Source organism: Arachis stenosperma, chromosome 2 (genome assembly GCF_014773155.1).
Source record: "Arachis stenosperma cultivar V10309 chromosome 2, arast.V10309.gnm1.PFL2, whole genome shotgun sequence".
Taxonomy (NCBI): Eukaryota; Viridiplantae; Streptophyta; class Magnoliopsida; order Fabales; family Fabaceae; genus Arachis; species Arachis stenosperma.
Genome location: NC_080378.1, coordinates 96,300,634 through 96,312,663, shown reverse-complemented (window position 1 = coordinate 96,312,663; position 12,030 = coordinate 96,300,634). Strand labels below are relative to the sequence as shown.

Here is a 12,030-nt window from a genome sequence, read left to right as displayed (position 1 = left end):
TTCAAAGTCAAATCCTCCTACAAAGCCTATTCTCCCTAAAAGTGTGTCAACAGCAACATCCAACTCAACACTAAAATCCACCTTCAAGAAGAAAACGACAACAACCACCCCTAATTTTAGGCCTTGTACGAGGAGTGTTGCTAAGGGAAAGGCGGTGTTGCAAGCACGACAGGAGGGAGGTGATGCACTATCGTCTGATTCATATGATAGTGACGAAGATAGTTTGTATAAGCCAAGGATCGAAGATAGTTCTTCATCTGATGATGATGATTATGACAATGATATTTGTAAGGCTAAGACTGTTAAGGAAGACATCAAATTTAAACATTCTCCTGCTGCTGCATTTGCTAAGGATAAAGAGCAAGTTATGAGTGAGGATGATGCATTTGTTGAGGAGGTCTCAGATGGGGATGTGGACCTATGCTTTGTGGGTGGAACAGGGGATGATGCATATAATGCATATGATCCAAGGGCTGACTCAGACGGGGCAAATTCATGGCATTCTGAAGAAATGAAAACTCCCCCCAATTCAGAGGATGAGGGGGCAGATGAGGATTCCGAAGATTTTGTCCTGTGTTCAGAGAAGGTATAAGGTTTGGAGAACTGCAATTGGAAGTTGGCATGAAATTCAACACAAAATGGGACTTTAAGGAGGCTGTAAGGGAGTTCACAATCCAAGAGGGTAGACGGATTAGGTTCAGGAAGAATGACAACGTGAGGATGAGGGCTACATGTCAGGTGAAAGGATGTCCATGGGTGGTGTATGCATCAAGGGATCATGAAGATACTTGTTGGCAATTAAAGACATTTGTTAATGATCATACATGCCCAAGGGAAGATAAGAACAGGGCAGCTAACAGAAATTGGGTGGCAAGTAAACTAGTCAAGAAGGTTAGGAAGTACCCCAATTTTAAGCATTGTGATGCTGCCACTTACTTCAAGTCAAGGTTTGACTTGACCTTGAATAAGAACTCAATATCAAGGGCCCTCTTTGATGCACGAAATGCTGTGTTTGGGGATGAAAAGGAACAATACAAAATGCTGAGGGATTATGGTCTTACACTTCTCAAGACTAATCCTGGATCAACAGTTGAAATTTGTTGCACTCCCCAACCTGAGTCTGATCCAGTATTTGATAAAATGTATGTGTGCTTGATTGGTTGCAAGAGTGGTTTCAAAGCCGGATGTCGACCGTTGATTGGACTGGATGGTGCTTTCTTGAAAACTCAATTTGGTGGACAAATTCTATCAGCAGTGGGTCAGGATGCTAATCACCATATCTACATCATAGCGTGGGCAATTGTTGGCGTAGAAAACAAGGAGAATTGGAAGTGGTTTCTTGAGTTGCTACACCAGGACCTTGGAGACTATAGGCAAAATGGGTGGTGCTTTATCTCTGAATGCAGAAGGTATTCTCTAATTCATGAGTATCTTAGAAAATAGTGGATTGTTAGTCATGAGTGGATATGAAAATTGTATGCTTTGTTATATGTTCCATGCGTTGAACATCTGTGCTGTTTATTCATCAGGGAATTGTATGCATTGTGTATATTATTAGTTATGAGTAGAGATGAAAACTGTCTGCTATTTCTATGCTGAATTTTATTAATGAGGATAAGCCCCGATAGATATGATGGACTTATATGCGTATCGTCTCTCAAAAACAGGGACTAATATGTGTAAATTGTTGGAAGTCAGGGACTATTATGTGTAAATTGTTAGAAGTCAGGGACTGTTATGGTGAGCGTCAATGAGAGTCATGGTCTATTATGGTGATATTGTATTTGGTTTTGTGCACAGGGTTTGTTGCCGGCAATGGAAGAGGTGATGCCCCGTGTTCATCACCGCTTTTGTGTTTGGCACTTGTGGCAGAATTTTAACAAGCAATGGAAGGATTTACAGCTAAGATCCTTGCTGTGGGAGTGTGCACGGGCCACCACGTATCAAGAGTTCAGAGATAATATGAACAAGATCAAGATTATCAACGAGGATGCATGGGCGTATCTATCAAAGTGGGGAGGAGAACACTGGACCAGGAGTCAATTCAGTCACAGGCCTAAATTGGATAGCATATGTAATAATGCGTGCGAGGTATTCAACTCAAAAATTAAAGAGGCCAGGGCCAAGCCAATCATTACTTTGCTTGAAGGTGTGAGAATGTTTGTCATGAGAACAATAGCTAAGAACAAGGTAAAATTAGCTAATCATGTGGGTAAGTGGTGGACGAAATTGTATCTCTTTATAGAATATGATAATAGAATATGGTCCAAGATCAACTTCGTTCAACTGACCAGCAAGTGTACTGGGTCGTCCAAGTAATACCTTACGTGAGTAAGGGTCGAATCCACAGAGATTATTGGTTTGAAGCAATCAATGTTATTTTATTAATCTTAGTTAGGATGTCAACAAGGATTATTTGGATTAAAAGTGAAATTACTAGATTTCATTATAAAAATAAAAGAGGGAACAATGTTACTTTGAATTGCAGTACTGGGGAATATGTTGGAGTTTTGGAGATGCTTTGTCCTTTGACTTCAACTCTTCCTTGGAATCCTCTTCTCACACGCAGGTTCCTTCCATGGCAAGCTCTATGTAGGGTGTCACCGTTGTCAGTGGCTACTTCCCATCCTCGCAGTGAAAGCTATGCACGCACTCTGTCACAGTACGGCCAATCACCGGTTGGTTCCCGCTCCTACTGGAATAGAATCCCTCTTTTGCGTCTGTCACTAACGCCCAGCAGGTTAAAGTTTGAAGCACGTCACAGTCATTCAATCCCGGAATCCTACTCGGAATACCACAGACAAGGTTTAGACTTTCCGGATTCTCATGAATGCCGCCATCAATCCGGCTTATACCACGAAGATTCTGTTGGGGAACCTAAGAGATATTCATTCAATCTGATGTAGAACGGAGGTGGTTGTCAGGCACACGTTCATGGGTTGAGGAAGGTGATGAGTGTCACGGATCATCACCTTCTCCACAGTTAGGCGCGAATAAACATCTTAGATAAGAACAAGCGTGTTTGAATGGAAAACAAAGGAATTGTATTAAATCATCGAGACGCTGCAGAGCTCCTCACCCCCAACAATGGAGTTTAGAGACTCATGCCGTCAAAAGTATGTAATTCAGATCTGAAAATGTCATGAGGTACAAGATAAGTCTGTAAAAGTTGTTTAAATAGTAAACTAGTAACCTAGGTTTACAGAAAAGTGAATAAACTAAGATAATTGGTGCAGAAATCCACTTCTGGGGCCCACTTGGTGTGTGCTGGGGCTGAGACTAATGCTTTCCACGTGTGGAGGCCTTTCTTGGCGTCAAACTCCAAGTTTTGACGTGTTTTGGGCGTTCAACTCCGGATCATGACGTTTTTCTGGCGTTTAACTCCAGACAGCAGCGTGTACTTGGCGTTCAACGCCAAGTTACGTCGTCAATCTTCGCGCAAAGTATGGACTATTATATATTGCTGGAAAGCCCTGGATGTCTACTTTCCAACGCCGTTGAGAGCGCGCCAATTGGACTCTTGTAGCTCCAGAAAATCCATTTCGAGTGCAGGGAGGTCAGGATCCAACAGCATCAGCAGTCCTTTTTCAGCCTAAGTCAGATTTTTGCTCAGCTCCCTCAATTTCAGCCAGAAAATACCTGAAATCACAGAAAAACACACAAACTCATAGTAAAGTCCAGAAATATGATTTTTGCCTAAAAAATAATATTATTTTACTAAAAACTAACTGAAACATGCTAAAATCTACATGAAATTACCCCCAAAAAGCGTACAAAATATCCGCTCATCACAACACCAAACTTAAACTGTTGCTTGTCCTCAAGCAACTAGATAAATAAAGTAGGTTTTAACAGAAATAAAGAAGTAATAATATTTTAGAGTTTTAAATGAAGCTTAGATTCTTATTAGATGAGCGGGGCTTGTAGCTTTTTGTTTCTGAACAGTTTTGGCATCTCCCTGTATCTTTTAAATTTCGGAATGATTGGCATCCTTAGGAACTCAGAATTCAGATAGTATCATTGACTCTCCTAGTGTAGTATGTTGATTCTTGAACACAGTTATTTTATGAGTCTTGGCTGTGGCCCTAAGCACTTTGTTTTCCAGTATTACCACCGAATACAAAAAATGCCACAGACACATAACTGGGTGAACCTTTTCAGATTGTGACTCAGCTTTGCTAGAGTCCCCAATTAGTGGTGTCCAGAGCTCTTAAGCACACTCTTTTGCTTTGGATCACGACTTTAACCACTCAGTCTCAAGCTTTTCACTTGGACCTTCATGACACAAGCACATGGTTAGGGACAGCTTGGTTTAGCCGCTTAGGCCTGGATTTTATTTCCTTGGGCCCTCCTATCCATTAATGCTCAAAGCCTTGGATCCTTTTTACCCTTGCCTTTTGGTTTTAAGGGCTGCTTGGCTTTTATTCCTTTTGATTGTAAATATTTTTTTTTTTGAACTGCTTTTTCTTGCTTCAAGAATCAATTTCATGATTTTTCAGATCATCAATAATATTTTTCGTGTTCCTCATCCTTTCAGGAGCCAATATTCATCAAATTTAAAGTACAATTTATGCACTGTTCAAGCATTCATTCAGAGAACAACAAGTATTGCCACCACATATAATTAATTATAGTCTTTATTACTAAGAACTCAAAAATATAAATTACTTCTATATTCTAAAAAAATCTACTACTTTATTCATGCCTGATGATGATGAGAAAAATAAATTATAGCTTAATTGGAAATAAAATCAAAATAGATATGCTAAGTACTACTATTCCTATATAACTTCTAAGGTAAAATCTTATAATAATACTATCACAGAGTTAAAGCTGGAATTAGAACTTAACAACCTGTATTTTGGGAAGTGGATGTTCCTTTAGTCTGTGGGATGCCTTCAAGAATTAATTTCTGATGCTTCAGCTCCCTTAAGTTCACATCCTTGCTCTTCCTGTTCTCTTAGGTGCCATGATCTTAATGAGTTTTAGCTCAGTGATCATGGCAAATCACACCAAACTTAGAGGTTTGCTTGTCCTCAAGCAAAAGAAAGGAAAGGAGAGGAGAAGAAGGAAAGGCATTTCACATAAAGATAAGATGAGTTAAAAGATATGAGAAGAAATTAAAAATATTTGAAAAAGAATTGGATTAGAAAAAGATATAATTTAAAAAAAGAAAAGATATGAATCAAAATTTAAAAGATAGAATTGAATTTTAATTTTGAAAAGGATTTTTAAAAGGAGTTAAAGATGTGTTGGAAACAAATTTGAAAAGATGATGGATTGAATTGGAAAGCCATTTATTCTTTTGGGTTAAGATAAATCTAAAAAAATTTGCAATCATTGGATTTTAGAAATTAGGATAAACTTTTTGGAATTGAAAGTGATAATTTAAAATATGTTTATGCAAGAAATCATGAATTGAAACATAAAAATTTTGAAAAATTGCAAAGAAAAACGAAATTGTACCTCCTCCCACCATCCTGGCGTTAAACGCCCACATGGTGCATGGTTTGGGCGTTTAACGCCCACATGTTGCTTCTCCTGGGCGTTCAACGCCCATGTGATGCTTCTTCCTGGCGTTGAACGCAAGGAGGTCCTTCTTTACTGGGCGTTTTTCTAAACGCCCAGAATGCTAGCAGATTGGCGTTAAACGCCCAGAAGGTGCATCTTTCTGGCGTTTAACGCCCAGAAGATGCTTCTTCTTGGCGTTTAACGCCCAGAAGGCTACCCTTACTGGCGTTGAACGCCCAGTGGGTGCTTCTTTTGGGTGTTTAACGCCCAAAGTATTTCTTACTGGCTTTTTCATGCCAGTAAGCTTCCAAATTTCCCTGTAACTCTGTGACTTCAACCAATTGCTATTTCACCTTTTGAAGATACTTGGACTTAAACCTGTAAAGAAAATCAATATGAATAAAATTAAATTTTGTGATTGGCTGGGTTGCCTCCCAGCAAGCGCTTCTTTAATGTCTTTTAGCTGGACTGAGTTTTAATCAAGTCTCAGTTTTGAGCATTCTTGCTCAAAATTGCCTTCAAGATAATGTTTGACTCTTTGTCCATTAACAATGAACTTTTTGTTAGAGTCATTATCCTGAAGCTCTATGTATCCATATGGTGATACGTTTGTAATGACATATGGGCCTCTCCACCGGGATTTTAATTTCCCAGGGAATAATTTGAGCCTAGAATTGAATAGCGGAACTTTTTGCCCCGGATCAAAGACTCTGGATGACAATTTCTTATCATGCCATCTTTTCGCTTTCTCTTTGTAAATCTTTACATTTTCGAAAGCATTGAGTCTAAATTCTTCTAGCTCTGATTCGAGACTCTCAGCCATATTGACCTCTCTTACCAGAGAGTCAATTATATCAACACTCATGCAGTCATTTGGGGTGTCTGGATGTTGCATGGCTTTAACAACATTCAGCTTGAACTCTTCCTCATTGACTCTCAAGGTTACTTCCCCTTTTTGGACATCAATGAGGGTTCGGCCAGTTGCTAGGAAAGGTCTTCCTAGAATGAGAGTTGCATTCTTGTGCTCCTCCATTTCCAGCACCACAAAGTCAGTAGGAAAGGCAAATGGCCCAACCTTGACTATCATGTCCTCAATCACGCCTGATGGGTATTTAATGGAGCCATCAGCAAGTTGAAGACATATCCTGGTTGGTTTGATTTCTTCAGTTAAACCAAGCTTTCTGATAGTAGATGCAGGCATTAGGTTGATACTTGCTCCAAGATCACATAAAGCTTGCTTGGTGCAAGTGCCCTCTAATGTGCATGGTATCATAAAGCTCCCAGGATCTTTAAGCTTCTCAGGTAAGCTTTTCAGAATGACTGCACTGCATTCTTCAGTGAGGTAAACTTTTTCAGTTTCCCTCCAATCCTTCTTATGACTTAAGATCTCTTTCATGAACTTAGCATAAGAGGGTATTTGCTCAAGTGCTTCTGCAAACGGAATCTTTATTTCAAGAGTCCTGAGGTAGTCTGCAAAGCGGGCAAATTGCTTATCCTGTTCCGCTTGGCGGAGTTTTGAGGATAAGGCATTTTGGCTTTGTATTCCTCAACCTTAGTTGCTGCAGGTTTATTACCTACAGAAGTGGGTTGGGAAGCCTTTTAGAAGGGTTGTTATCAGCACTTGTATGTGACTGATTCCCCACTGGTATTGAATGCCAGTGGAGCTGGAGTGGCGTTAGACGCCCCTTCCTTGTTTGTTACTGGCGTTTGAACGCCAGCTTTGTCCCTTTCTGGGCTCGGACTGTCTTCAGGAGGATTTTGAGTATCCACTTGTTCATTTCTTGGTTTCCTGCTGCTTTGAAGTGAGGTATTTAATGTTTTCCCACTTCTTAATTGAACTGCTTGACATTCTTCTGTTATTTGTCTTGACAGTTGTTTTTCTGTCTGCTTTAATTGTACTTCCATGTTCCTGTTAGCCATTCTTGTTTCCTGTAATATTTCCTTGAATTCGGCTAGCTGTTGAGTTAGAAAGTCCAATTGCTGATTGAATTCATTAGCCTGATCCACTGGACTGAGTTCTGCAGTTACTGTTTAGCTTCTTCTTTCATGAAAGATTCATTGCTTAGGTACAGATGCTGATTTCTGGCAACTGTATCAATAAGCTCTTGAGCTTCTTCAATTGTTTTTCTCATATGTATAGATCCACCAGCTGAGTGGTCTAGAGAAATCTGAGCTTTTTCTGTAAGCCCATAGTAGAAGATGTCTAATTGCACCCATTCTGAAAACATTTCAGAGGGGCATTTTCTTAGCATCTCTCTGTATCTCTCCCAAGCATCATAAAGGGATTCATTATCTCCTTGTTTGAAGCCTTGGATGTTTAGCCTTAGCTGTGTCATCCGTTTGGGAGGGAAATAGTGATTCAGGAATTTTTCTGACAGCTGTTTCCATGTTTTTATGCTGTTTTTAGGCTGGTTATTTAACCACCTCTTAGCTTGATCTTTTACAGCAAATGGAAACAGTAGTAATCTGTAGACATCCTGATCTACTTCCTTATCATGTACTGTATCAGCAATTTGCAGAAATTGTGCCAGAAACTCTGTAGGTTCTTCATGTGGAAGACCGGAATACTGGCAGTTTTGCTGCACCATGATAATGAGCTGAGGATTCAGCTCAAAGCTACTAACTCCAATGGAGGGTATACAGATACTATTTCCATATGAAGCAGTAGTGGGGTTGGCATATGACCCCAAAGTCCTCTTGGACTGTTCATTCATAGGTGCTTCCGTGTTGGAATAAAAGAGAGGGTATATGTTGATATTATTTATTTTATAAAAATTTATTTTATAAAATAAAATATAAACGAAACAAATAACTAAAAGAAATTGAAAATAATAATTTTTTTTTTTATTTTCGAAAAATTAAAATTGAAAATTAAGAAAAATTTCGAAAATAAACTTTAAAATTAGTTAGAAAAACAAAAATTTTTTTGAATTTTAAATTTTTTGATGAAAGAGAAAAACACACAAAAGGCACAAGACTTAAAATTTTTAGATCTAATGTTCCTTATTTTTCGAAAATTTTTGGAGGGAAAACACCAAGGAACACCAAACTTAAAAATTTTAAGATCAAGACACAAGAAAAACTCAAGAATACTTTGAAGATTCACAAGAACACCAAGAACAAAAGAAAGAACACCAAACTTAAAATTTTTAGAAAATCAAAGTAAATTTTCGAAAATTATAAAAAGATTAACAATAAAACACCAAACTTAGAGTTTGGCACAAGATTAAATCAAGAAAAATTATTTTTGAAAAAGATTCTCAAAGTATTGGTGCTCCCTTATCAAGAATATGACCCTTCTATTCTAGCCAAATGGCCAAAAAAGGTAACAAATTGTTATGAATGGGTATATTCCTCTTAGAAGACTAATACTTTGGATTAGTATAAGAAAAACAAGAAAAGCCACAAAACAAGAAAAATTAAAGATCAAGCAAGAAAAATAGACAAGAACAACTTGAAGATTAAGGAGAAACAAAGAACAATAACACGAAAATTTCAAAGAAAAATATAAAATATGCAAGTGACACCAAACTTAGAACAAGACACTAGACTCACGAAAATTAGCAATTAATTAAGAGAAAAATAATAAATTTTGAAAAGAAATTTTTGAAAAGAAACTATCCCATCAATATTGATTTAATGACTCTATAAAAAATAAGAACAAAAATAAAAATAAATTATTCCTAATCTAAGAAATAAAATAAGCCTTCAATTGTCCAAACTCAATAATCCCCGGCAACGGCGCCAAAAACTTGGTGGACGAAATTGTATCTCTTTATAGAATATGATAATAGAATATGGTCCAAGATCAACTTCGTTCAACTGACCAGCAAGTGTACTGGGTCGTCCAAGTAATACCTTACGTGAGTAAGGGTCGAATCCACAGAGATTATTGGTTTGAAGCAATCAATGTTATTTTATTAATCTTAGTTAGGATGTCAACAAGGATTATTTGGATTAAAAGTGAAATTACTAGATTTCATTATAAAAATAAAAGAGGGAACAATGTTACTTTGAATTGCAGTACTGGGGAATATGTTGGAGTTTTGGAGATGCTTTGTCCTTTGACTTCAACTCTTCCTTGGAATCCTCTTCTCACACGCAGGTTCCTTCCATGGCAAGCTCTATGTAGGGTGTCACCGTTGTCAGTGGCTACTTCCCATCCTCGCAGTGAAAGCTATGCACGCACTCTGTCACAGTACGGCCAATCACCGGTTGGTTCCCGCTCCTACTGGAATAGAATCCCTCTTTTGCGTCTGTCACTAACGCCCAGCAGGTTAAAGTTTGAAGCACGTCACAGTCATTCAATCCCGGAATCCTACTCGGAATACCACAGACAAGGTTTAGACTTTCCGGATTCTCATGAATGCCGCCATCAATCCGGCTTATACCACGAAGATTCTGTTGGGGAACCTAAGAGATATTCATTCAATCTGATGTAGAACAGAGGTGGTTGTCAGGCACACGTTCATGGGTTGAGGAAGGTGATGAGTGTCACGGATCATCACCTTCTCCACAGTTAGGCGTGAATAAACATCTTAGATAAGAACAAGCGTGTTTGAATGGAAAACAAAGGAATTGTATTAAATCATCGAGACGCTGCAGAGCTCCTCACCCCAACAATGGAGTTTAGAGACTCATGCCGTCAAAGTATGTAATTCAGATCTGAAAATGTCATGAGGTACAAGATAAGTCTGTAAAAGTTGTTTAAATAGTAAACTAGTAACCTAGGTTTACAGAAAAGTGAATAAACTAAGATAATTGGTGCAGAAATCCACTTCTGGGGCCCACTTGGTGTGTGCTGGGGCTGAGACTAATGCTTTCCACGTGTGGAGGCCTTTCTTGGCGTCAAACTCCAAGTTTTGACGTGTTTTGGGCGTTCAACTCCGGATCATGACGTTTTTCTGGCGTTTAACTCCAGACAGCAGCGTGTACTTGGCGTTCAACGCCAAGTTACGTCGTCAATCTTCGCGCAAAGTATGGACTATTATATATTGCTGGAAAGCCCTGGATGTCTACTTTCCAACGCCATTGAGAGCGCGCCAATTGGACTCCTGTAGCTCCAGAAAATCCATTTCGAGTGCAGGGAGGTCAGGATCCAACAGCATCAGCAATCCTTTTTCAGCCTAAGTCATTTTGCTCAGCTCCCTCAATTTCAGCCAGAAAATACCTGAAATCACAGAAAAACACACAAACTCATAGTAAAGTCCAGAAATATAATTTTTGCCTAAAAACTAATATTATTTTACTAAAAACTAACTGAAACATGCTAAAATCTACATGAAATTACCCCCAAAAAGCGTACAAAATATCCGCTCATCAGTAAGTTACCGCCAGTAATTCACAGTCGTCTGGAGAAAGTGAGAAAAGAGTCAAAACATTGGCACCCAATATGGACAGGTGATACTGGTTATGAGAAATTTGAGGTACACGGCTACCCAGCCAACCATGTTGTTGATCTAGGAAAACACCTATGCACATGTCAATTTTGGATGCTGACAGGTGGATTTTATTTTGTCCAATGTAACATTCATTCATATATTACTACCTAACACTAAGTACTAACTTGATTCATTCCTGTTTCGGATGTAGGAATACCATGTGTGCATGCCTGTGCTGCACTAGCTAGGGTGAACAAAAATCCAGAGGATTTTTGCCACAAACTAGTTACTATAGACTCATACAAGGAGACATATCAGCATCATATTAATCCCATTCCTGGGCAGACTTTCTGGGAGGTTTCAGAATCTCTTAAGCCCCAACCTCCAAAGATTAAGAGGGGGCCAGGTAAGTTACAACAAAAAAGGCGAATAGGCACAGATGAAGCTAAGGGTGGCTCGAAGAAATCCAAACCCACTTTCACCAAGGACAACACAAACCTAAAGAGGCAGCTTGCACCATTCACATGCAGCTATTGTGGGGAAAAACGACACACAAAGAGGGATTGTAAAAAGAAAAAACTAGCAGATGCTGCTGCAAAAGCCAAAGCTGCTGCTGCTGCACAAGCAAAAGCTGCTGCTAAGAATACAGCTAGAGCTGAAACTAATGTTGTTGAGGATGGTCAGAATGCTGCTGAACCTGACCCCAATGCTAAACCTGATCCGAATGCCACTGCTGATGTCAACGTTGGTAAAGATGCTCCGGCTGATGATGATGACACTAATGTCCAACCAGTTGAAGTTGAGCTTTCTCAACCAATTTACTCTGAACCAGAGGAGTCTCAGCAGGTAATCAACTTATTTTTCATCTAATGACAACTTGTAAATTGTTTAGTGTTATGTAATTATAACCGCATCATCTGATATACTACAATTCTTGTAGGCTGCTGAAGTTTGTACCATCACTAAGTCAAGACCGGATAAGCTCCCACCAAAGAGAAAATCATCTATCTCACCAACTTCTGCCCATGAGCCAGTTAATCCCATGCAAGGTGCTAGCTCAGGAACAGCTGCAAGACTTGGCAGTATCCTCAAGTTCATTCCCACTCCGGGATTCAAGGCACCTAAGAAGAAAAATTGA

General features: G+C 39.0%; 1 protein-coding gene across 1 annotated transcript; it reads left to right on the top strand.

The window, feature by feature from the left end:
• The first annotated feature begins 621 nt into the window (after positions 1-621).
• Positions 622-12,030, top strand: LOC130963218 (uncharacterized). Its single transcript, XM_057889354.1, has 5 exons — positions 622-1,409; positions 1,530-1,557; positions 1,801-2,212; positions 11,104-11,738; positions 11,833-12,030. Exons 1-5 carry the CDS (start codon positions 622-624, stop codon positions 12,028-12,030), a joined length of 2,061 nt encoding a protein of 686 aa, XP_057745337.1.

Coding starts and splice junctions, on each gene's coding strand:
- LOC130963218 (XM_057889354.1), top strand. CDS start 622: ATGAAATTCAACACAAAATGGGACTTTAAGGAGGCTGTAAGGGAGTTC. Junction 1,410..1,529: donor TTTATCTCTGAATGCAGAAG/GTATTCTCTAAT, acceptor TTTATTCATCAG/GGAATTGTATGCATTGTGTA. Junction 1,558..1,800: donor ATGCATTGTGTATATTATTA/GTTATGAGTAGA, acceptor TTTTGTGCACAG/GGTTTGTTGCCGGCAATGGA.